The sequence below is a fragment of the Astyanax mexicanus genome, chromosome 2 (assembly GCF_023375975.1).
Source record: "Astyanax mexicanus isolate ESR-SI-001 chromosome 2, AstMex3_surface, whole genome shotgun sequence".
NCBI lineage: Eukaryota > Metazoa > Chordata > Actinopteri > Characiformes > Acestrorhamphidae > Astyanax > Astyanax mexicanus.
Genome location: NC_064409.1, coordinates 22,527,613 through 22,554,784, shown reverse-complemented (window position 1 = coordinate 22,554,784; position 27,172 = coordinate 22,527,613). Strand labels below are relative to the sequence as shown.

Sequence of the window (27,172 nt, the reverse complement as noted above, 5' to 3'; positions counted from 1 at the left end):
AACTTTTTTGGTTGGGGGCCAGAAGAAGAAATATATTTGAGATATATTTGAAGTCACCGGCCTCTGTAATAAAACACCCTCTCCGCTTTTAGACTCTTTGGCGCGTTTTTCTGTGCTACAACTGTGCACTCTCTCCGCTTTTAGACTCTTTGGCTCGTTTTTCTGTGCTACAACTGAGCACTCTCTCCGCTTTTAGACTCTTTGGCCTGTTTTTCTGCGCTACAACTGCGCACTCTCTCCGCTTTTAGACTCTTTGGCTCGTTTTTCTGTGCTACAACTGTGTACTCTCTCCGCTTTTAGACTCTTTGGCCTGTTTTTCTGTGCTACAACTGAACACTCTCTCCGCTTTTAGACTCTTTGGCCCGTTTTTCTGTGCTACAACTGAACACTCTCTCCTCTTTTAGACTCTTTGGCTTGTTTTTCTGTGCTACAACTGCACTCTCTCTGCTTTTAGACTCTTTGGCCTGTTTTTCTGCGCTACAACTGTGCACTCTCTCCGCTTTTAGACTCCTTGGCCCGTTTTTCTGCGCTACAACTGCTCACTCTCTCCGCTTTTAGACTCTTTGGCCCGTTTTTCTGCGCTACAACTGTGCACTCTCTCTGCTTTTAGACTCTTTGGCCTGTTTTTCTGCGCTACAACTGCGCACTCTCTCTGCTTTTAGACTCTTTGGCCCGTTTTTCTGTGCTACAACTGAACACTCTCTCCTCTTTTAGACTCTTTGGCTTGTTTTTCTGTGCTACAACTGCACTCTCTCTGCTTTTAGACTCTTTGGCCTGTTTTTCTGTGCTACAACTGAACACTCTCTCCGCTTTTAGACTCTTTGGCCCGTTTTTCTGTGCTACAACTGAACACTCTCTCCTCTTTTAGACTCTTTGGCTTGTTTTTCTGTGCTACAACTGCACTCTCTCTGCTTTTAGACTCTTTGGCCTGTTTTTCTGCGCTACAACTGCGCACTCTCTCTGCTTTTAGACTCTTTGGCCCGTTTTTCTGCGCTACAACTGTGCACTCTCGCCGCTTTAAGACTCTTTGGCCTGATTTCTGCGCTACAACTGCGCACTCTCTCTGCTTTTAGACTCTTTGGCCCGTTTTTCTGCGCTACAACTGCGCACTCTCTCTGCTTTTAGACTCTTTGGCCCGTTTTTCTGCGCTACAACTGTGCACTCTCGCCGCTTTAAGACTCTTTGGCCTGTTTTTCTGCGCTACAACTGCGTACTCTCTCCATTTTAAGACTCATTGGCCTGTTTTTCTGCGCTACAACTGAGGACTCTCTCCGCTTTTAGACTCTTTGACACATTTTTCTGCGCTACAACTGAGGACTCTCTCCGTTTTTAGACTCCTTGGCCCGTTTTTCTGCGCTACAACGTCACTCTCACCGCTTTTTAGACTCTTTGGCCCGTTTCTGACACCTAGCGTTCAAACTTTGAATCTCACATTATAAAATCCTGCTTAACAGCGGGCCAACTTTCATTCTATTTCTAAAATACCTCGCGGGCCGCTCCAAAAAAGGAAACGAGCCATAGTTTGGACACCCCTGATATATACACTCACAAGCAAAAGTCATGAGACAGCAGTATGTAAACTGAATATGAAGTGTTACCTCGGAAGACAGCTTAGGTGTTATCTTGTGAGTGAGGTTGATTGAACACTGGTCAGTGTGCTAATGGTAAGGTGAGGTGAATTATGGGAGTTGGAGTGGGGTCTGAGAGTGGGTGCAGATAGATGGGTTGTGCAGGTATTTAACATTCCTCCATCCACAGTGTGACATGTGTAATGGGAATACGCCATAGAAGTCTAATGGTAATGGTGGTAATGATGGTGACTGGCGGCATTTGGCTTGAATTGTCTCTGTGAACACACAAGCGAACTGTAGATGGTGCAGTGCTCCCCCTGCCGCTCTCTTATCTCATAACTAATGGAAAATCAGTGTTCTATAAAGGAACTTGATTTGAACTCCCTCACGCAGAAGTGGAAATGTCCTCGGGACAATGTTTGTATTGTATACAGCGCTATTGTGTCCTGAGGATGCTGCTTGTATAATCAAGACATAGTGTTTCTATAAATGCTCTTATCATCATCACATTCCCACAGGCGGGAACAACAGCTTTGAAGATCCATCAGTGTATAATCAGGGCTTTTCCACTGTTTTGGGTTTCTGCTGATGGTTGTGAATGATGTCACTCTTTCTGCTGTAAACAGAGCAGTAATGTGAAACACACGTACAGAAAGGACATTTGTGGAGTAGATTTGGACGTGCAGAGCGGAGTGTTGAATGTTTATATTTTGGGCTGTTTCTGAGACGTTTCACAGTCATGACTCATGTTAAACCTCTATTTATGTGAGGAGTTTTGTTAATGGTAATCATTTGTGATTGGAGGAACCAATCACAAAGCAATGAATCAGTCAATCAATCACTCCTTATATGTCAAGCTTTCTCTGATCTCTCCAGATATGTGGCTGGTTATCTGGCTTATGTAGCTATCTGGCTAGCCATCTGGTTATGTGTCTAGTTATCTATCTGTCTATATAATAAACTAGCTGTCTCTCTATCTTGCTTGCTATCCAGCTATCTATCTGGTTATGTGTCTGTCTATTTATCTGACAAGCTGGTTAAGTGGCTATATGTATAATTGTCTAGTTATCTAGCTAACTAGCTAAATATCTGACTGTCTGTCTGGCTATCTACTGTATCTGTCTTCATATCTAGCTAGCTGGCCACCTATCTTACCCTCTGGCAATCTATTCATTTGGCAACTTATTTACCTATCTGGCTATCTGTCCATATATCAATCAAAAGCAATCAGTTGGTCAACAAGCAATCTGTATCTCAATCATGTTCCAATCTATCATTCAATCAGACCATTCAATCAAACAACCAGGTCTTTATCATTCACTCAATGAACCAACCAGGCAACCAACCAAGCAACCAACCACCCAACCAACCAACCAATCAACCAACCAACCAACCAACCAACCAACCAACCAAGCAACCAACCAACCAATCAATCAATCAATCAATCAATCAATCAATCAATCAGACTCTTACCTGCCCTGTGAGTACATGCAGTCTCGTCCAGACGATTCAAAGCCGTCTGGGTTCATCGAGGGGAGGATATGGATGCGGGTGCTGTTCAGCAGCCGGGTCACTAATGGGTCTCTCAGGTAGTCTTTAGTGAGATAATCAATCAACTGTAGCAGCAGGACACGCCCTAATACCTACACACAAACACACACACCCACACACATGAAGACACAAACACACACACACAGAGAAGGAAAAAAGTACACACACTGTCAGGAATCTGGTCGTTATTAAGTTAAATGATTACTCAATACGCATCAGAAAATATAATAGATTAACAATTATTTGTATGAGGTGTGGTTAACTATGAAATATGAATTAAATATACAGACATATATGTACCTGACAAACTAATGTTTTTGATCGGTGGTTGCTGTGGTGTGGCTACATATTCTACATACTGCTACGTACAACTATTGTGGTTTCTATTCAACTGTTTAGGGGTTTGCAAGGTGGAAGACGTGGTGTCACTTTGCTGTGGGTGCTTTGGTTTTCTGAGAAACATTTCTGTTGGTTTGAAATGTCAGGTGTTTGATTATGTTTTGTTTTGTTTAGGGTAAATTGAAAATATAGTGTTGTTGGAAGGTTCTGTTAGTTCTGTTAGTGCCACTCTTTCCTTATGCACATTTCCAATTTCAGAGATTTTTAATATTCTCAAAATCTAAGCTCGGGTTTTCACTTCACAGTGATGAATCAGTAGTAAGAGCAACAGGTTATTGATCAGAGGGAGGTGGATTTAATCCTTCTAATACTTCAATACTTCTAAGGGTCTAAAGCCCTTAATCTTTTCAGACCCTGCATCCATTACAATGGACATCATGTATTTTCTTTATTTTTTAATTTTTTTTTGTTGTGTATAACACTATTTGAGAGCTGTCGTTTCATCAGAATAGACCATAAACCAAGCAATGAACAAGTTCATAAACCAATGAAACAGTTATTGGCCCCGCCCAATGCACTGGAAAAACAATACTAGGGCCATTGAGGCAAAGTAACAGCTAATTTTCTTTTATTAAACGTGATTTAGAACACTTTTTAATCAAGTTTTAACTGTTTGAAGATGTTTTTTAAAATAAAAAGGTCAATATGAAATATTGTATATTTCTCACAGGCTGCCAATGCAATGAAAAAAACGAATTAATTAGTAATTAATTATTTTAGTTAATTTGATGTATTTGCTATACAGTAACAATTCAATTACAGACAAAAAACAGCATTCTTCCTTTTTTTTCTTCCAATCACTGGAGATGATTCAGGTCTGAAAGAGTTAATGCACCAGATCAACAAAACCAACACAGTACTTTAGTTCACCACAAATAGGCAGCAACCACCACTGCATATGATGAACAGGACAGACCTGCTGCACTAATCATAGAGTACAGGCCTTTTACAGTGTCTTAAGCAACATCTTCAAGTTTCTGAGTGTCTTGTCCAGTCTGTTTGCGGCTGTTTGTGTCTGCGGTGTCACAATAAGATGAGTCCAGATGATTACTGTTATCTTCTCCCGCTAAAGCCAGCGGTAACACCCAGGAGCTGTTCTCTCTAATCACCCTGCAATCACTGAGGTAAGGGGGAGGGGCTTTAAATCCTCAAAGAGACATTTTTCTCTTCTTTCCAACACTCTTCTAGGTACAATAGCTACATGTCTGTGTGGACACCCAATGGCGCATCAATGGCTCTCCTGTGAAGAACACCCTAGCCATTTATCTTGTGGATCCAGTAGGGCTTTCCAAATGGGCTGCATCATTACAGCCCACCTCAATGTTTCATGGGTCCCATTTAGGCTTCATTTGTGGTGTGCAACCCAATTTGTGCCCATACTTAACCCCTAACAGTAAAATCGTCATCATCAATGCTGTACATGTATGGGGATAAGAACATGGAACCCATTAAAAACACTATAAAGAACCTAATCTGGTCCTTCAATACTATATTAAATTCCATATTAAAGGTCCAGCTGTGCTTCTGTTTCCTGTGGAAATGCTCTACAGAGGACTGTAGAGAGCATTTTGAGCACCTGCATTACCATCTGGTTTGGGAACTTCAACATCTCAGATCGCAAAGACCTTTTGGTGGATAGTGAGGACAGCTGAGAAGATCATCAAGATCTTTCCGATACCTTTATAGACGTTTACATCACAGAACCAGCATTGTGGATGACCACACCCATTCTTCACATAGACTTTTTTCACTGATTTACAAAAGCATATAATCAAAAGCATCACTACCAGACTCTGCAACATCTTCTTCCCTCAGGCCATCAGACATCTCAACACACAGGGTCTGAACTAAATAAAACCCTACCACAGACACACACACACAAAAATAAACACTATCTCTCTCTCAAACACACAAATCTATTGGTGCTTCCACTCTGTAACTGATAAAATACTAAATACATATATAAATTACTATATACTGTACTTCTACCTCTGTAATTGCTGTGCTTACCCATGCTATAAGCTGAGTGCATATATCTGTATCTCTTAGTATGTTACGTATCTCTGCACCTTATTCCCAACACAGTGCTTCACTGTGTCTAATGTCTGTGATATTTATGTTTTTTTTTTTATTTGCCTAATTGTGCTGTTCTGTTTACAACAATGAAATAACAATAAAAGTCTTCTTGACCTGATTTGGCTTCACTTAAATGAGCAGGTGTCCCAACACTTTTGTACACATACTTTGCATTCTTCACATACAGTGTGTTCTGTTGTGTTTGTTATCTGCAAGTAATATCTAAAGACTTTAACGTAAGCATTTCTGTGCTTTGAAGGGTGCAGATGTGTTATGGGTACCAATTCTGCCATGTTTACTCATACTTCGTTAATGTCCGTGTGTGATATACAGGTTGTATAGTCTGTAGTGTGTGTGTGTGTGTATCTGTATGTGTCTTTTTGGTGTGTGTATGAGCTGGTGCTGGAAGCTGACAGGCTGAATCTTATCGAGCAGGAACTTCAGGCCTTTAGTCTTATCTGATTCTCTTATCATGTCCTCCATGGTAGTGTCATCTACAGGCGTCAGATCCCGCTCAGAGTGTCTCTGCGTCTTCAGGGGATCAGATTAACAGGCTTAACTAGACTACAGGGAAATGCAGATGCTTCAGCGGCATATTTGTGGGTTTTTAAGTCAACGGTAAGTAAGTCTTTTAGATGTAAAGTTATGTTAAGCATTGGGACACCTGCTGATTCACAGTTACTTCCAGTCTTTGAGTTTTGTAACAGTAACGGTCACTACTGTCCCATAATCTACTAAAACCTACTATATTCTAGAGCCTAGCTGAGACAATTTGAGTGTATTAGTGAGGTCAGGATGTTGGATAATCACCACCCAACCTCATTCCATACATATTGGATGGAGCTCCATCATTGCAGAGAACAGTTTACTGCTCCACATTTTAGGATTTATCTTCTTTGCTAAAATGCTATGATGATTTGTTCTGGTCATGGTGGTCAGTGGGTTTTAAATGTTCGCATTTAGTGAATCAATCATTTAGTGAAGACTGGAACGTCTTATTTCTAACAGTTCTAAGGTTGTTTTTAATCCATTTCTAGAATCTTCTGCATCTACACTCTTCTTTCTAAAAGATCAAAGAGAACTTTTGATCTGGCTATGGTGATCCACCCACTTGAACAATCAACAATAAACCAAAGTACAATTCCAAATCAGAAAAAGTCAGGAAAGTATGCAAAATGTAAATAAAAAACCACATGGTTTCCCTATATGTGTTCAGGGCTTGTGATCCAGACATGACTGGGCAATTTTATTTCAGATTTTTCCCCATTTTCTCCCAATTTGGCTATTTATTTGTCCCATTCCTTTGTGCATCCCCATCACCAGTGGCACCTGCGACCTTAGGACAAGCACACGCCTCCTCCAACACCCCTTTTTGCGAGCTGCTGCTGATGAATCATTGCCTGAGCAACTGGGTTCCGATACATCAGCTCACAGATGCCTCGTGAATCATGGCGCCACCTTTAGAGAGAGCGCCATCTACAACCCCGGAGAGAGCAAGGCCGATTTTGCTCCCTCTGAGCACCGGCAAAGCTGCATAAGTGGGGGTTCGAACCTGTGACCTCCCGCTCATAGTGGCAGTGTTTTAAACCACTGGACCACTCGGAGCCCCTAAGGGCGGTTGACTGTTGTCCTGGTTTTAATCAGTCAGTGGCGCACCTGTGTTTCCCACCACCAAGATAGAAACACACCAGAAATTTACCTGAACACACATCACTTCCAGACCACCATGCCCATCAGCTTTAATATATTCCTAAACTCCAACACTATTTTAATGACACGTCCCCAAGGCGTGAAATTAGACTATTGACAGGGTGTAAGATAGCAACAAGAATTATGACGCGCCTTTCGCAGGGTGTATGATAGGTCCCAAAGGCTTTTAAAGAGGTTTCCCTATATTAGCATTATAAGTGCTTTTTTTTACTTTTAATTATTTGTTTCAGATACACAGCCACATTAATACTGTAGTGGATGTGGAGATTAGGAAGGTCATTGGATGTGTTGTTCAGATGCATTAAAAATCCTCCATCAGCTTTAATTCACGCTCTGTAAGCTTCATGCATTTAAAACTGGTCTTTAAATTAGTTTCTCCTCAAGAAAGTCCTCTAGGTGGAAAAGTGCTGAAAAATCATTTTAATACACTTATATTAAATCTTTAAAAGTGTCTCATGAATTACTGCTGACTGCCAGTGAATAAAGCTCAGGGAAAAATTTAACTGCTTAGGGCTAAACCAGGGGTGTCCAATTTTTTTTTGTTGGGGGCCAGAAGGAGAAATATATTTGAAGTCTCAGGCCACACTCTGTAATAAAATAAATAATGAAATATACCACTTTATATAATAATTTTTTTTTCTGATTATTTCATTTACACACTATTTTACTTGACTAACTATTTTTATCTTTGACAGTTTTGTTTAAACTAAGATTTTTCAAATTGATGTTTAATTTCATGATGTCTCTTAATATTAAACTCTTTAATTAGGGCAACTTTTAGACTCTTTTGCCCCGTTTTTCTGCACTTGAAATATATATTTTTAAACCTATTCCATAGTACTACATGTTTTTTTTCTATTGTCATAAAGTACTAAACATATATTCCTCTAGTAGTATAGTGCTCCATACTGCATTATATGATACTATACTACTACTATACTACCACTACCTTTTCCTAGAGTACTACAGCTGACAGTGTTGTCACTGTGCTGTTTCAGGTTTGGCGAGTCTTTCCTGGAATAGTGATAGAATATGTTTGTCAGCACTGTATTTCCTGAAAGTGTCTCATCTTGTTTTGGTGCTCAAATAACTCATGACTCATCATGTGGTATTTTAGAGTTACTTTTAGCATTGTGTACATTATCTACACCCAATGCTCTTAATACTTCTGGTATTAACATTATCAGATATCAGATGACTTATAAGCATGTATTATTTTAACTGAACACTTCTACTCGATGTAAATGTTAAGCTCTAATCTATTTCAAATATGGAAGAAATGGATGTTCTGTGCTATAAAGGAGTATCATTACATTTCTACATTTACAAAGAAGCGTGTAGCAGAGGAATATACAGGGGTTGGACAATAAAACTGAAACACCTGGTTTTAGACCACAATAATGTATTGTCCCGACGGACAGTTCTGGTGGAAACAGGAGAGTTGAGGTGCACATTGAATTCTGTCGTGATTTGGGGGAGCCGTGGTTTTATGTTTTTTAGATACAATCTGGGTTAGCACTCAAACATCCCTTTCAGACAGCCTTCTCTTACAGCGTCCACAGTTAATCCTGTTGGATGTGGTTCGTCCTTCTTGGTGGTTTGCTGACATTACCCATGACCCATAATGTTGTGTGCATTGCAATATTTAAAGCAAAACTGTGCTCTTACCCTGCTAATTTAATCTTCACATTCTGCTTCTACTGGTGCAATGTGCAAAAATGAAGATTGGCCACCAGACTGGTCAAATTTAGCCATGAATCCTCCCACATTAAAATGACAGGATTTTCAGTTGCATTGTCCAACCCCTGCATGTACTGTATATATAAATAATTTAGTTGAGCAGACAAAACATTAGATGTATTGGGTTCATACTGGCTGCAATCAAAGAAAAGTCGAAGGTATTGTAAAAATATTATATTTTATATTATTTTGTGCTTTTTCTATACTAGTACAATTAGATTGTACTGTTTACATAGCCACACATAAAATTAGAAAACCACAGCAATCTGCTTGTGAATGGATTTCTTTCTTTTTCTCTTTTTTCGCTCTCTATTCTTTAACTTCCCTTTCCTTCCTCCCTTCGCTCTGCATTTCTCAGTCTTTTACGCATCATTACCGAAGCTGTGTGTGCATTGTGTTTAACAACGTATACGATAATGATTGAATAACACACCTGGCTTTAGCAGATCAGTGCTACTGCTGTAATGGATGGTAAATTAAAGGAAGGATTTGTTATGCAAGATTAGACTAATGGTAATTATTCTAATTAACTAATTAGCTTTAATGTATTTCTTCTAATTAAGGCACACATACGGTTCTACAGTTCAGTGTTAGTTGTGTGGACCTTAATTTAGGCACAGGTTTAGGTGGCAGTGAAGAGGCATAATAATATTTTTTTCTGATATCTGAGGCATAATACAAGGTATTGGGATGCCTGCTTAGTCATTGTTTTATTCTTTTGTTGGAGTAAATGTAACTCTACTGTATTTTGCAACAATGCTGTGGGGATTTGATTGCATTCACCCCATGTTCACTGGATGGAGCGCCATCATTCCAGAGAACACAGGTTGGAAATGTATTTGCTTAAGAGCTGTCTTAACTAATTATTAACTAACACTATTAAAGCCCTCAGCAAGTTGCTGAACATCATGGACAATGTCCACCATCCTCTGCACAGCACCATCACCAGGCAGAGGAGCTCATTCAGCGGCAGAGTGCTTTCCCAGTCCTGCTCCACAGACAGACTCCCAAAGTCTTTTCAGCACAGCAAACTAAAGACTCATTCCGGTCACTCTAATGGACATACCCCCATCTCTACAGACACAACCTCTGAGATGTGGCTACAGTGGCAATTAAAAACTCCCTCAGATCAAGAGGAAGGAAGATCTGGGAGGATCCAAGACTCACAAGAAGCTATTCTCCCGTTGTCCACATCAGATCTAATTAATTAATAAATATAAAAATTAAACACATTTCATACCCAAAAAGGCATGTATATTTTCATATAAAATCAATTTTTGTTTATAGTTTTTAAATAAAAGAATAGAACAGAATTTTGTAGAGAACTTGCAGTGACAGATCAGGTACAAAACATATATATTACATAAAAAGACCGATTTGCCAAAAAAAAAAAAGAATATGTATAATTATAACTATTTAATAAAACTTCGAACAATGTGGACTCAAGCTGAAACTGGTACAATTATTAAATTTAGAGATTGTCAACAGGCCTTCATATGCTGTAATTGTTAAGCAGTGTTCTTTAAATGTGAAATAATGGTCAACAGAGGAGTTTTGGGATGCTGTGGCCAATTGCAAAAAAGTTACAGCAATTTATAGCAATAGCGCACCAGACACATAAACAGAAATAGCAGAACAACAAGATTAGTTATGGCTTAATGTGAGAGCAAGTGTCACCAGTTCAACCAGTTGACAGTTGGTTTAAGTGTCCCATGTAAAGCTACTCAACACATGATTTATTTAGTTTAGAGGAACAGTAAGAGGAACATGTAACAATAGATAATTGATTTACCTGGATTTTTTTTTTTTTTTGTGAATATATTTTTTTCCTTTTTTCCAAAGAACAGGTACATATAGACTCAAAATTAAAACACTACGAATAACCCAGCATTTTTTGCACACACCCCTCCATTAAAAGTAAAACAAATAAGTAAAATATCCGTAAATATATATAGCAGACATCCACATACATCCACCTACATAAAAAAATTACATACAAGCACTAAAAGCACCCTTACATAATACTACGTAACAAATACCCATTCATCAGATTATTTCATGATAACTTATCTTTTATGAAAGGAATCGCTTCTAACAGTATCGGATTGTAGCTGCTTTAGATGTAATCTGGCAGTGGCCCTCTCCAGCACAAGAATGTCAAACAGAAGAAAAAAATATAACAAAGTACGTTTTAAAAGAATTTTCTCCTCTAAACGGAATTTTAATATGGATTTTATGGCTGCTGTAACAGCTGCCATTCTTATTTTCCTTTGAGAGATACGCAAATTAAGAGTGGAGTCATCCCCAAGGAGAAATAGCGCAGGGGAGAGAGGGAGGTCCTGCTCCAACAAAGTGGATAACAAAGAGATCACCTCATTCCAAAATTTGATCACTGGGGGGCACTGCCAGGAAACATGCATATATAAGTGCCTACAACCCTAAGAGAACAACTATTACGCTTTTAGACTCTTTGTCCCGTTTTTTTCTGCGCTACAACTGCGCACTCTCTCCACTTTTAGACTCTTTGTCCCGTTTTTCTGCGCTACCACTGAGCACTCTCTCTCCGCTTTTAGACTCTTTGGCCCGTTTTTCTGCTCTACCACTGCTTACTCTCTACGCTTTTAGACTCTTTGTCCCGTTTTTCTGCGCTAGAACTGCGCACCCTCTCCACTTTTAGACTCTTTGGCCCGTTTTTTTGCGCTACAACTGCGCACTCTCTCCACTTTTACACTCTTTGGCCTGTTTTTCTGCTCTACCACTGCGCACCCTCTCCACTTTTACACTCTTTGGCCCATTTTTCTGCTCTACCACTGTGCACCCTCTCCACTTTTAGACTCTTTGGCCCATTTTTTTGCGCTACAACTGAGCACTCTCTCTGCTTTTAGACTCTATGTCCCGTTTTTCTGCGCTACAGCTGCTCACTCTCTTCGCTTTTACACTCTTTGGCCCGTTTTTCTGCGCTACAACATGACTCTCGCTGCTTTTAGACTCTTTGGCCCGTTTCTGACACCTAGCGTTCAAACTTTGAATCTCACATTATAAAAACCTGCTGAACAGCGGGCCAACTTGCATTCTATTTCTAAAAAACCTCACAGGCCGCTCCAAAAAAGGAAACGGGAAGCAAATGGCCCCTGACCAAAATTGTTAGCAGTCAGTTTAATCTGAAATGCACGGTAGGGAGTGATATAGAACCTGAGAACAACTTTATAATGTATCAGCTGGTGAGCGAAATTTATTAAAGGTTTTGTTCAGAAATAAATCGCATTCCCAAATGTTGATTTACCTGGAATTTTAAATAAAGATTATATAAAATTCAGGGGAACTCACTCTGTAATACTGCAATCATTACCACATACAAGCACAAAGCCTGATAAAGAGAAAGAGAGAAACTTGTATTGCTACAGATTGGAATCACCGTCTGTAACGACAAATTCAGGTTCTGCTTTGGATCTGATGATTGGCAAGTTTAGGTAAAGGGTTCCTTGCAAAGAGTGCTTCAGTGCTGCTTTTGCTGTGGACTGACACACTGCCCCAACTTTTGGTGGGACTAAATATCTGGTGAGCATTGGATATGAAAGTCAGTCGCCTCTAGTAGTGATATGAGGGACACTAACAGCTCGGCAATATGTGCAGAATGTTCCTACGGTCACACATGTTGCTTTCTTCATGGCATTGCTTTAAACTGGCATTTTTCAGCAGGATAATGTTCACCCACACACAGCAAGGGATTTCCAGGAATGTCTCCACCAGATTACAATGCTTTCTTGTCCTGCCGGGTCTCCGGATTTATCACCAATCCAGCATTTATGGGAGCAGCTAGGACGACAGCTTCAACAACCTACGAGTATAGTGCAGGATCTACAAGCCCAGCTGCAACATTTGTAGGCAAATGTGCTGCAGGATGGAACTATAAGGAACCTATATTCATTCCATCCAGGCTAGAGGCTCCTTTTAATTGTACAGTTGAAACATTACATTAGAACTATATCAACTTCTCTCTTTTGACCACAGAATAGAAAACTGATTATTGAGACATTTATGTTTATGTCAAATCACTGGACAATTTCTATTTAATTGATGTTTAGGTTCAATCAGTCTGGTAGTAATCAAGCCTGGGTGTGTCTGGTTTAATTATCTGCATTTAAAAGAATACAAGGACACACACACGCACAGACACACACACACACACACACACAAAGAGACAAAGCACCTAAACCCACACCCTCCACTGATTAGCTGCTAATGGTCACACTCCAGAGCTCCTCTCTGAATCCAGGATGTTTTTAATGGTAGTGTCTGCTTTCTCCTGCACTTCAAACAAACCCAGCAGAAAACACACTTGCACGCCAGTAAACCTAAAACACACACACACCCACCCAGTCCAAACTTAGCCCCAGTCCCACAAACTCACACACTACACTGACTCTGACTGACTGAGACTGGATTCAGAGCTTTTTTTTTTATCAGATTTTTAAAAATCTTTTTTTTGTTGTTTGAAGCTCTAAACAGCATTAAAAAGCACAATGGTTTGCTGGAGTAATGGATGTCATATATGCACGCACAATTGACTAGGGTAACGCAGCAAAAATGGGCATACTATAGACCCTGTGACACTGACGAATGAAATATTTCCTGTATACATACATTCATGGAAAGAAAAAAAAATGCCACAAGAAGTTGATAGTTAGAAGGATTCTTTATCTGTGTAAATGTAATGATGATCATATATTAGAGTAAATACAATATTGAAAGAGTGAAATAATATGTATATTGGGGAAAACTGTACTTTAGTTGAAAGGAGACCCAAATAGCCTGTTAGAGACTCTAGCCTTTGAATACAAGATGAGATAAGGTTGGAGATGGAGGCATAAAGGTTCTGTAGGGTATTAAAATCACCATCCTGCTTCTCTCAAATCAATGATGTCATCCCTTTTACAGGTGTGTAAAAGAGGTACACTACCCTAAAAAAAAGCGTCTTAGAGTCTTTTTATAGGAACCCATGGCCCTATTTTAGCATTCTATCGGCGAGCCGTCAACTACACAGCATGGAGCTTGATTTAGGACATGTCAGCATGTCTTTGCTATTGTGAGGACAGAAAAAATGCACCAGGTGTGGCTCAAACTAATTCTCTTAAATAATCATGAGTGTGTTTTGGGGTGAAATAAATCAGCAAGTCATTTGCCATTCCCTTTAAGAGACAGGTGCACTCTGACTTTGGCGGATTGCTATTTTAACTGCACAGCACTTTTCTCAGGAGAGGAAACTGACCTGCATGTTCATGCTGCAAAGATGCTTGAGCAGGCAATTTATGGGAACAGCAATGTTATTTTACTCTGTTTTCAGCTTATTGTTAATGTAAAAAATTGCATTTGTATTCTGCTGCATGTCCATGAGTGTGACCATGTGTTTAACGAGGGAGGGGGTGTATGGGCACTGAGCGTGCACGGTGCACCTGCGTTGCCAAGAAACAATTCAGTGGTGCATCTGTGTTTTCCACTGCCAAGATAGCAATATTCCAGAAATTTACTTGAACAAACCTCACATCCAGACCACCACACTGATTTGTGTAGACATATTTGTAAGCAGTCTTTGATATATGAAAAATGCAGGCCCAAAGCGTGAAAATAGACTGTTTGAGCATTGCGACATGCATTGCTTCTAGATCAGGAGAATCTCTCGCTATCTTTAATAAACTTCTGAAGACAGAGCTCTTCAAAGAGCACTTACTCTCCTAACACCTCTAACACACTAACTACTTCAAACCTCATTTCCTTCTTCCCCTCCTTCACTCCTCTATCCCCTTATTTCCCTGTGACCTCTTTTAAGCCCTGTCTAAAGATGTTTTTATCTTTAACTTCTATTAATTTTGTACTTCACTATTGTAAGTCGCTTTGGACAAAAGCTTCTGCCAAATGTAATGTAATGTTATGGCATGTAATGCTCAGGGTGTAAGATAGGGCCCCCATTGTCTAATCAGACCACAACTGTAATTATTTCCATATCTGCTTGTTTTTCGACCATAGACAGCTCTCTAGTTTTCATGTTGGTTACTCCTATTATTGGTTGGTTACTATAAATGCACAGTCTGAACAGGCAAAACCCAAGTCTGATTCTGAGTGCTGTTTATTATTTGATAATTATTGTATATATAATCAGGACACACCTGGGCCACAAAACACACCTGACAGTCACATGTTCTAATACTTTTGCTCATAAGAAAAATGGGTGGGTTAAAATAGGAGGTGCGATCTTCTGAACTGTGTATCAGATCCAGATTTAAATACCTGGAGATAAAAGCTGAAATGTGGCCATCTTTCAATGTCAAATACAAATGTTTTCCGTCTACAGAAGAAATAATGGGATTGTCCTACTTTTGGAGGGGACTGTATACTGACATGCCACATGTCATGGTACAGGAGCTATTATTGTGTCCCAATTCTTTTGGCCTGTCCCAATGGTAGCTAAAAAGCAATGCACTTACCTGTAGGATATCTGGACAATGAATGTGAATGTGATTTCTGCATTATTCTGAGATATTTATCTGCTTCTGGAAAATTGGAAATGGGAAACTGGAAATGTGTGTGTGTGACTCACCTCGTTGCCATGCATGTTTCCAACGTATTTGAATTCTGGAATGCCGGTGCGATGCTGTTTGGGATTCTGACCTAGAATTAACACCCACAGCTCTCGGCCTGCAAAACAAACACAAACAGACGGGGCTTTAGTGGCCCGATCCCCCAGAACCGCCCCCTGCATCCACTTCTGCACAAAAGTCAGCGCGCCTTTGAGCTCAACACATGATTACTGTCTCACTGTTCCCAGTCTATTCATTCAGATGAGTAAATAATGTCTCGGTGCAATGTGGAGAGCACCTGGCAACCCAAGCCAAAGGCTTTTTACTGCTGTCAATCATTCACTCGCTCTTTTCTTCCATCATTCATTCATCCATTCAACCATGACAGAGCCAGAGCGTCACTCAGAAACTAAGTAACACTCTAAATGTAGGTATTGTTATTCAAACTGAGGCTGCAGAGCTACAGTCTCTCATTATTAGGGTGAAATATATATTAATAACACTCTAAATGTAGGTATTGTGATGATATACACTGAGGAGGGGGAGGAGGAGGAGCTACAGTCTCTCATTATTAGGGTGAATATATATTAATAACACTCTAAATGTAGGTATAGTGATGATATACACTGAAGAGGAGGAGGAGCTACAGTCTCTCATTATTAGGGTGAATGTATATTAATAACACTCTAAATGTAGGTATTGTGCTTATATACACTATATAGGAGGGGGAGCTACAGTCTCTCATTATTAGGGTGAAATATACAATAACACTCTAAATGTAGGTATTGTGATGATATAGACTGAAGAGGCAGAGCTACAGTTTTTCATTATTAGGGTGAATATATATTAATAACACTCTAAATGTAGGTATTGTGATGATATACACTGAGGAGGAGGAGGAGCTACAGTCTCTTATTATTAGGGTGAATATATATATATATATATATATATATATATATATATATATATATATTGTGGTAGGCCCCTGGGGTAGGGGGGCGTGACCACTGTGACCCGGAAGGAGGAAGCACACAGAGAACACAGACACGGGGAGTAAATGTAACTCAAAACATACCTTTATTCGGCTTTTAAATGCCCTCCACCACACCCAAAAACAACTCAAAAGAACATAGCCCAATGGGGCTCTAGAGTCTGTAGAAATGTTTAACTTTAGTTTAAGTTAAAGGTCCGTGCAGCCTCAGCCCTCAGCTCCCCAGTCAAAGTCTCTCTCGAGTGTGAGCTGAGGCAGAGTTTTTATGCCTGTCCCAGCTGGCGGTTTAATCAGTCCTGAATGCACACCGGCTGGGACAGACATGGCTGTGAGTTCCGGCGTGGGGCGGACCCACGGTTCCCCCGCCTCCTCACGCCACAGTATATATATATATATATTAATAACACTCTAAATGTAGATATTGTGTTGATATACACTGAGGTTTCAGCTAGTTCTTTCGTTCTGCTGGAGTGGTCTCCCACACATTTACACACTCATGTCATTTCCTCTGCGAGTTGGAGCATGTTTGGGTGAACAGTGTGTCAGCAGGAAGAAATCTGCAAGATGATCCAGAGAGGAAATGCTGTAGATTCAGACTGAGGGATTTAACTGAGTGTAACATTAAACACAGGCACATTGTGTGCATGGGTTTGCTGTGTATAACCCAATACCTGAGGTTTTGTTTATGAAGCACCCAGAACCCAACAGTTAAAATGACTTGCCCAGCACACAATGTATTTTTTGGATCGAGTTACGTGACCACCAATATGTTGCATACCTAACCGGTCTCTTTATTTTACTTTTATAAATAATCAGAATTTTACCAGTGATTTGTGAATATTGTCAAAATTACAATGAATGAACTAATCAAAACGTTCCAAAATGACCTTAAATGCAAATATTGTTGGACACACCTCTTCTCATTCAGTGTGTTTTTTACATTATAAATTCATATTGACGACATGCAGCAACACATGCAGAATTATAAAAAAGAGTTAAATAAGCCAAATTCTCTCAGTGTTAACATCGCCCGGAATAGTTTTCTCAGCTTCTTGAAGGAGTTCCTGAAGGTGCTGAATAACAGTTAGGTCAGGAGATTGTGGAAGGCATTTTTTTTGTTGTTGTGTCCCTTCATTGTTTACATGTCCTTAATATTAATCTACAATGTGGAACATTAACAAAAGAAATAAAGAAAACATTTTGACTAGTACTGTATCTTTACACAGATATAAAGTATAATTACTGTTTATTTGCTTATTTTTTATTATTTTCCAAAAAAACAACAAGCATTTAACGTGATATTCAGAAAATTATTATTTTTTTGAGTGTCTAAATACACTTTTTTGATTTCTAATTTAGGCTTTGTGCTACTTTAAGTTTATGCACTCATTGCTGACACAGGTGTGCAAATGTACACACACACAGTGTGTCTGGTCCTGGAGAAAACCAGTCAATTAAATAGGACTCTCAGTAGCAGATAAGCATGTCAGGTGTGGGCTAGAGAGAGACGTATAAAACCCCCAGTATTAAGTTGTGGAGCAGTGGGACTGTGTTTTCTGTACAATACTTTTGGATGGGATGAGTTTGGGATCTGAGTTGTTGGGGGTGTTCCATTACGACTTTAGTTGGGGGTGTAACATTATGACTTTATTAGGACTAAATTTGGAAATTCAAATAGGACATTTTAACTGAAGCGCTCATAAAGCGCAATCCTGAGTGAGTTTAGAACTCAAGACACATAGTAGTAACAGTAGTAACAGCAGTAGTATTATTATACAGTTTATTATCACTTCTATTTAATAGTGTCTTAATAACTCAGTCACATATACAGTACTGTTCAACTTTCTACATGTGAACATGTTTCCATGCTGTTTGGATGCACAATATATCATATAATGCAGAATTAATAACTGATATCATTAACAGTGCTGACATGGGACAATGCCAAGTATGACAGCTGACCTGGGACATTAAAAGTAAGGTATATTTTGGTTGGATTTACAATAAAACACAAATAAATAATAAAAAAAAATCCCTTGTCTATGCTACAGTCTTTTGCTGTTTTTGGTTAAACAAATAATAATCCTGCATTAGAATTTACCGCTTTAGACTAGGTTTCTGTAAAGGATGTAAAACAGTATTTATTCTGAGAAAATCAGAAACATGGGATTTTGATCAGTGGTGTAAAAACATGCTGTTTGTTTGTGATCGGTGTGTAATTTCAGTCGTGTTCATGAGTCAATTTAAGAGTCTGTCTGGTCAGTGAATGAAGTTGAGCCGCTGGGCAGGTGGCTCCTGGATTAAACTCTAGTCACCCCAGGTCTCAGGGCCAGTCACCTCAGCTGGCCGTTACAGTGGGATTAGACTAACGCAGACCAGAGGCCCCGGAGTCCGAGCAATCTGCTCCAGCTTTACTAAAAAACACAGCCTGGGGTCACGGCCAGCTCTGCTCGAACACGTCCAGCAGCTGAACGCCTGTGAATCATACACTTCCTGTTAAAACTGCTCCCTCAGGATCCGGACGCATTCTGAACATCACGTCTCACAGACTGCAGGGTTCCAGTGTATTTGGAGATTCCACTCCAGCCAGAGTTTTTTATGGCAAATCGCCGGTTAGGACTGTTAGCATTATTGGCAATACCAATAACTAACACATGAAAACATGTTTACAGTTAGACAGTGGACAGTACTGTGCGTACTACTCATTTAAAGTTTATCCTCTTGAGATCCTGCATCATCATATGGGGAGATAAAATTTCTGATTCTATTTTTTGAAAACGTTGACCCTTTGCCTTCTATGGAGACACTGCCCATACTATCTTGTCATCACATGACAACTTTACACTCAACTATTTGGAAACTAGATGGAATTTAAAAAAGTTTCTACAGCCAGTCCAAACAGAAATATGGACCAGGTAAATATTTTCATAAAGTTCAATGTTTGAGAATTGTTCATTTACTTTCTGTAGAAAGCTAAAATTAGTCATTCTGATCCCAAATGGTTAGGATTATTTATTTATACAAATGTTCAAATAAACTACTGTCCCCATATGAGGACATATTAATTTTTGACTTCCTGTACAAATTCCATGGTTAGTTTTTATACTTTGTAAAAAAAAATGCACACCAAGCAAAAGTCCAGGTCTCAAGAGGAATATATACCACTGCTTTTAATAGCATCTTGAATTCTGAGGGTTGGGGTTGGTGAGTGGGAAGTTGGATTTTTGGGGCCGTTTTGGTTAAACTTGGGGGTCGTTATCAGAATATGGTGCCTTTCAGTCCTCAAAATGTTAGTTTAAATGCTTTTCACTATTTTGTAGCGATGCATTATATCGATACTGGTTTCAGCAGGTCAATGTACTCGTACTCATACTTTTCAACAACATCCAAAACCTAGTAGACTTTGCTGCGCTAATGAAAAAGATAACTATTGTTTTCGACAACTTCATCACTCAAGTCCCAATTATATGCATTCAGACCCAGTATAATTTAAATTTGACCATTAGTGCTTTATGTGGTGTATTACAGAACACTTGTATCACTTTGCATCACTTATATCAAGCCCACCTTTTAAAATAAGATATGGTAAATTTGATGAATCAAACCAGTGACTGATCATAGACTAATCTAAAACTGGCATAGGCCTCTCTGCTGTAAAAAAGAAAAAGAAAAAAAAAATCGAGAATCGAATTGAATCGTGACCCTAAAATCGGAAATAAAATCGAATCGAGGATTTAGAGAATCGTGACACCCCTAGTCTAAACCCCAAAATCTCAGTAAACAGTACTTAGCTCGAAAAAATCTCAGTAAGAATCTGCAGCGCTTCAGTGGGACTTCTGGCTCATTTCTTCCCCTGCACCAACACTAAGACTGGCACCAGTTTAATAGTGCTCGTAGATTCCAAGCTCAGCTCCCCAGAGCCGACTGATAGTTCGCCTTGACCTCATAGACTTCATACATCCAACATTAAAAATCCAGCGCCAGAAAACAAAAACACTGGTGAAATAATAGAACTTGATTCAAAACACCGCTCACTCAAAAGTCTGTATAAAACAGTGACTTTCTGGCAGCAGGGATGACATAGCATTACCCCTTTTTTGTAAACATTATTGAGCACCCCTGCTCCCAGAAAAGCCCCATTTTTATACATCTGTTCCTTTATTTGCTTTAAAATGTACCATTCTGTGCTGAACCAGACATGGAACAGAACTGTATTCTGCCCAGGGAAAAGCAGCAGTGTTGTTCTTCACTAAGCTACACTAACCTTAATCGCTACTGTATTCAGTTTAATGTAAATCAATGACAATGAGTTAAGAATCTCCAAAAGCCCTAGAGTGGACTGTCTAAATAAAGCCCTGCCCCTGAATGAGATGCTAACAGTCTCAGAACCTCAGAGCATCAGCTGAGCGGGTGGAATCCGAAGGTCACCCAAGGTTTTAATTAAGTAAAGTGCGGGCAGACGCCAATCACGAGACAGACGTCTTCCTGTTTTTATTTAAAGCAGTCTTTAGTCCTGGGGTCTTTTGCGAACTGAGGACCACCCAGAGGCTGAGCGACTGGGTACACCAGCATATTAGCATGTGAAGCTGATGGAGAGAGAGAGAGAGAGAGAGAGAGAGAGAGAGGGAACAGAAGTAATGGGGTACAAAGAGAGAGCAAGCAAAACAAGGGGTTGCCTGGCAGACTACGTGTTCTCTCAATACTGGTTTTGTGCTGAGCCAAGAAAAGCAACCTGATCCAGTGGGTTTCAAAATGCCACAGACTGGCAGCAGCACCTGGACCTGAGATATACCAACGTCTTTATCACCCAGTAATCTTAAACACCACCCAGCACAAAGCCCACAACCGCTTATATAACTGCTAATCCTGCCATCCTGCTTTAGAGAAATATTCTCTGAACTCCTCACCCCGCACAGACGAGTTAACCAAAACATCCAATACGAAACCTGACACCGTAGGCTTATTATCCAGCTATCAGGGGTAAAAAGGCCAGAGGAACTGGAATATAATTCAATTAAAACAGCACAAACTGTGCCGTAGTGACAATATAGGTACTGAAGAGCACTCTAACTCAATTATAAGTGCAGAGAAACTGGTCTAACTCAATTAAGCCAGCAAAATATGTGCTGTAATAACAGTATGGGTACCATAGAACAATCTAACCCAATTATAAATGCAGAGCAACTGTTCTAACTCAAATAAAATTACAGAAACTGCACTATGGTGACAACATCGGCACTGCATCACAATCAAAGGCAATTAAAACAGCAGAAACTGTGCTGTAATGACAGTAGGGGTACTGTAGAACAGTCAATTCAATTATAAATGCAGAGAAATCATTATAACTCAAGTAAAACAGCAGAATCTATGTGACAGTATGGGTACTGTAGAACAATCAAATTCAATTATAAATGCAGAGAAACTTTTTTGCTCAATTAAAACAGCAGAATCTGTGCTGTAGTGACAAAATGGGTACCGTAGAGCCCTCTAACTCAATTATAAATGCAGAGAAACAGTTCTAACTCAATTAAAACATCAGAATCTGTGCTGTAGTGACAATATGGGTACCATAGAACAAGCTAACCCAATTATAAGTGCAGAGAAACGGTTTTAACTCAACTAAAACAGCAGAATCTGTGCTGTAATGACAGTAGGGATAATGTAGAACAGTCAATTAAATGATAAATGCAGAGTAACCATTCTAACTCAATTAAAACAGCAGAATCGGTGCTGTAGTGACAGTATGGGTACTATAGAGCAATCTAATTCAATAATAAGTGTAGAGAAACTGTTCTAACTCAATTAAAACAGCCAATCTGTGCTGTAATCACAGTATGGGTCATGTAGAACAGTCAAATTTAATTATAAATGCAGAGAAACTGTTTTAACTCAATTAAAACAGCAGAACCTGGGCTGTAATGCCAGTATGGGTATTATAGAGCAATCAAATTCAATTATATGTGTATAGAAACTGTTTTAACTCAATTAAAATGACAGAAACTGCACTATGGTGAACACATCGGCACGGGTACTGGATCCAAGGTGCAGACTTAAAGACTGTTGTTTTGATGTCATTTTCTGAACAAATGCATTATTTGTACTTATAGTTCATTGTGTTATTTAAACTCAAATTATTAAATATATTAAAACTGAAATGGTTTGTGGCAATTAGTTTCCTTAAACCATTTGGGTTCACTTAACTCATCAGGTTGTACAGTGTAACATCTATAACATGCAAGTCCAAAATGCCAAAACGTCCAAAAACATGCAAAAAAAAGTGTTAAATTTCCAGACAAAAAGTTATGTTTACGTGTAAATAAAAAAATTCAATGAGCCACATTTATAACACGAATACACAAGTACATTATGAGGATGTGGAAATGGAGTGTGAACCCACTCACAGACCCTTAGGGTTAAAGGGGTTCCGGTGTCTAGCATGGAGGTGGCATCCCTATGAATAATTCAGTGTCCAGCTTCAGTTTCTATAGACTCTAACCTGACTTCCCTGCTTCTTCTGTAGGCAATGCAAACATGACCTGCTGGTCATACTAATTTATCTCCACAGGAGATGCTCTGTGTTCTTTACGGCGCTACATGCTCCACTTTTATCTGGAGCGGTCTGAATGGCCGTTTCAAACGGCAGCTCTGAACTGGAGCTGATTTCACTTTCAAATCACCGGACGAGTTTAGAGGAGCCCTGATAACACTGTCCAATCAAAGCACTCTTTCAGCAGGGCTTTGTCCAAAAGCTTCAGGAGTCTGAATACACTGTAGAGTACTGTAAAGAAACATTCTCCTAATTTTATAGCATACATTATATCTCCAAATATTTGTGGAAACCATATAAATAAAGGTATTTGGATACTAAAGTTGCTCTCATTGCTGACACAAATGTACAAATGCACACAGACAGCTTGTCTAGTCTTTGTGGAGAAGTACTGGCAAAAGAATAGGACTCTCTTGAGTGTATAAACCAACATGAACTGACTGCCACCATGCCTAATGACTGCCGAGGGCTAGGGGTGGTGATCATCCAACATACTGACTTCTCTAACTTCTCTTATATTGTCACTGAATACAATCACATCCTTACAGCAATGCTGCAGAATCTAGAAGAAAGTGTTCTCTGGACAGTAGAGACAGTTACTCCAATAAAAACAGCATAAATTCTTTTAGTTCCCTTGAATACCTATGTCCGTATAACACCAAACTTACCATGGGGTGAACCACTACAATAAACACTCAACAATCACTTGAGACACCATAGCAACCATCTGAGATACCACAGCAACTGCCAGAAATACTACTGAAATCACCTTTTAACATTGTAGTACGCACCTAACTTTCAAACACAACAACTAGTAACATCATCGCAACCACATAGCAACACATAGCAGAAATGTGTGATTTCTTCCAACAATGCAATTCAAATCCAAATGCTTATCTATTTCACCTAGAAAAGGATTGACTATATGAGGTTTGGTTAAAATCATCACCAATTCATCACCAATCCAGCATTTATGGAAGCAGCTAGAAGGAAGGCAGCTTAAGGAGCCTACGAGTGTAGAGCAGGATCTACAGACCCAGCAGCAACATCGGTGGGTAAATGTGCTGCAGGATGCCATACAGAACCCATATACCTCCATACCCAACCGTGTCTCATCTTGTATCCAGGCTAGAGGCTTAAAAAAGGCAGTGGTGTGCAGTGAGGCCCTTCTAACCCTTCAGAGAAGGGGTGACAATAAGTGCATGTAAATAATTACCCATATTTTATCAGGAAATATAAATTATAGCTATTGTAAGTGTAAGAATTTATTTTAGAAATTAACTAAACTAAAAAACTAAACTACTTCAAAGCATTAGTCAGTGTTTTTTAGTTGCTACAGGACTCTTATCTGACTGACAGCGGTTTTAACCAATCAACACTTTTTAAAATGGCTTCTGCCCCCACATGACTGCGTGCCCCTTCTCCTGATTTTGAGAAGGGTGTAGTAATGAATCTATTAGCAAAGTCAAAGCAGGTCTAACCAATCAGCTATATTCACTGCACGCCACTGAAAAAAGAAGACAAGAGCCTCATTTCAACTTATCCGTTCCTTGTAATATGTGTTGTGATAAAATAAGTATGTTTTTGGGAGGAGGAACATTCCTGAAGTACCTCCCATTTCTAATGTAACACCCTTAAGCCCACTGTCAGGTTGCAGCAAGAGAGATGCTGAGGTGGAGGCAAATGCGAGTAGTTATTGAACAATAAACAGAAAACAAAAAGCTAACCATAAACTAAACAACAAAGAAACACAGAGTAGACTGAGAGACAGAAAACAGGAAACACCTGGGAGCAGGTAACAAGGGGGCAGGGCTACAAATGACACACATAAGAGCACTGAGGGCAAGGTCAAAGATGCGTAGGAACATAAAGGGCCAAGTGCAGGGGAGCACATGGAAAAAAGAACAAAAAAGATCGAAAAAGACAGGAAACAGGGCGAGATCGTGACACCCACGGACTTCTCTTACAAGTCATGATGAGTTTTCGCAACCCTCCACCGCCCTCATCTCCTCCCTTTAACTCTGTTATCTTTCCTTCCTGACTCTACTTATAGCTTCCTGCAACAAACTGAAGCTGTCCAAACTCAAGGCCAAACGTCTCTAAAAGTTCTCAAAAACTCTCTCAGAGTTTTCTCCCCTCTCGTCTATTTCATGCCAAATAGCCTTAAACTGATTTAAGCATGTTTCAAACTAGCAAATGCAATATTATTACTAATATTATAATCATATGCATATAATCATCATTACAGTCAAACATATAACAATTCATTACATTCCACTCATCAAATTACTTGCTGTGTTAATTTTTTTAGTCAATGAGTTTATGTCTGTGTCTGTGTGTGTGTGTGTGTGTAAGACAGGCACAGACATGTGCTTAGATTCATTGAAAGTCGTTGTTGTGTCTCAGTGGTGACTAAATGTAACAAAATCCTGCATTTCTCCACAGACAGATAAACCCACTATTCACAATTCGGTCAGATAGAACACGTCCACCAGCATGTCTCATATCTCCCGGAAAGATCTCTGACAGCATTCTCCAACAATCTCCTCCACAGCCATTCTGCAGAACACTGGACCACTACTGAACTCACTGTAGTAAATAATCCTGAATAAACACACATTCCTGTTCACACGCGTGTGTCAGCTCCCAGCATTTAGACTACTGTAAATCACAGGACTTAGCACAGGAACCACGTTGGTGAGAAATGACTGAGGTCTGTGGGTTTTAGTGTTGACTCTGAGCTTAAACTGAACCACTTTGATGATGTCAGATATAATGGTGATGGGGCATCTTGGTAATAGAGACTTTACACAGGAGTCACTTTGGTGATATCTGATATCTGAGTTCTGATGGTTTTACTGTTGACTTTTAGCAAACTGTGCAATGTTGGGAATGTCAGATATACTAGTGATGGGCCATCTTTTTGATAGAAAGGACTTATCAGCACTGAAAAAAAAAACACTATTTTAGGGAGCGCACCAGTCAATTGCGCATTGCACAGCTTAATTTAGAACATGTTGGTGTGTCGTTGGTATCATGAGGGTGCCAAAAATACGCCTTGTGATGCTTGAAAAATCGCAAAAGGCACATACTAATATTCTTAATTATTCATGGGTGTGTTTTGTGTGTCACTTGTCATTTCCGATAATGTGGAAATGACTTTGGCTCGTTCATTTCTTAACAGCATAGGATATTGACCTGCGCATTCACACTGGACATGAAAATGGACCATTAATGGGGTGTAAGATAGGAATGAGCATTGCAACGTGCCTTGCTAAAATGTATAATGGGGCCCTATATATTCATGGTTAACAGATTTGGGGATAAGACTGTAGTGTAATTTCACAAAGCTGGAATGAGACTTGTCAAAATGCTGCAGTTATACCGGAATAAGAATTTTAAATGGCTGGCATAAGAATCAATGGAGATTATAAGGTGGATCAAATAAGACTGGACAGAATTTGTTTTTGGAAAGTGAATAATGCCACTTCAGTTTCTGAATCAGTTTCTCTGATTTTGCTCTTTATATGAATATGTTTGAGTAAAATGAACATTGTTTTTCTATTCTATAAAGTACGGACCATATTTCTACCAAATTTCAATTAAAATTATTGTAATTTAGAGCATTTATTTGCAGAAAATGAGAAATGGCTGACATAACAAAAAAGATGCAGAGCTTTTAGACCTCAAATAAACCTCAAAGAAAACAAGTTCATATTCCTAAAGTTCTTAAGAGTTTAAGAAATCAATATTTGGTGGGATAACTTACGCACTTTTTATGCATCTTGGCATGTTCTCCTCCACTAGTTTTACACACTGTTTTTGGATAGCTTATTCCACTTCTGGTGCAAAAATTCAAGCAGTTCAGTTTGATTTGATGGTTGTGATCACCCATCTTCCTCTTGATTATATTCCAGAGCTTTTTTATTTGGTAAAATCAAAGAAACTCATTCATTTTAAGTGATCTCTTATTTTTTCTCAGAGCTGTATATCTGTATAATATACATATTTC

The 27,172-nt window shown here is 39.3% G+C and overlaps 1 protein-coding gene across 1 annotated transcript in view; it reads right to left on the bottom strand.

Annotated features, from left to right (window-relative positions):
* The window catches only part of cpm (carboxypeptidase M), an 81,284-nt gene that overhangs the window by 41,708 nt on the left and 12,404 nt on the right, over positions 1 to 27,172 (bottom strand). The window contains exons 3-4 of the mRNA XM_049473840.1: positions 15,643 to 15,740; positions 3,045 to 3,214 (exon numbers count right to left, since the gene is read on the bottom strand). Of these exons, the coding sequence (XP_049329797.1) occupies positions 3,045 to 3,214; positions 15,643 to 15,740 (268 nt within the window). The remainder of the gene's footprint in view (positions 1 to 3,044; positions 3,215 to 15,642; positions 15,741 to 27,172) is intronic.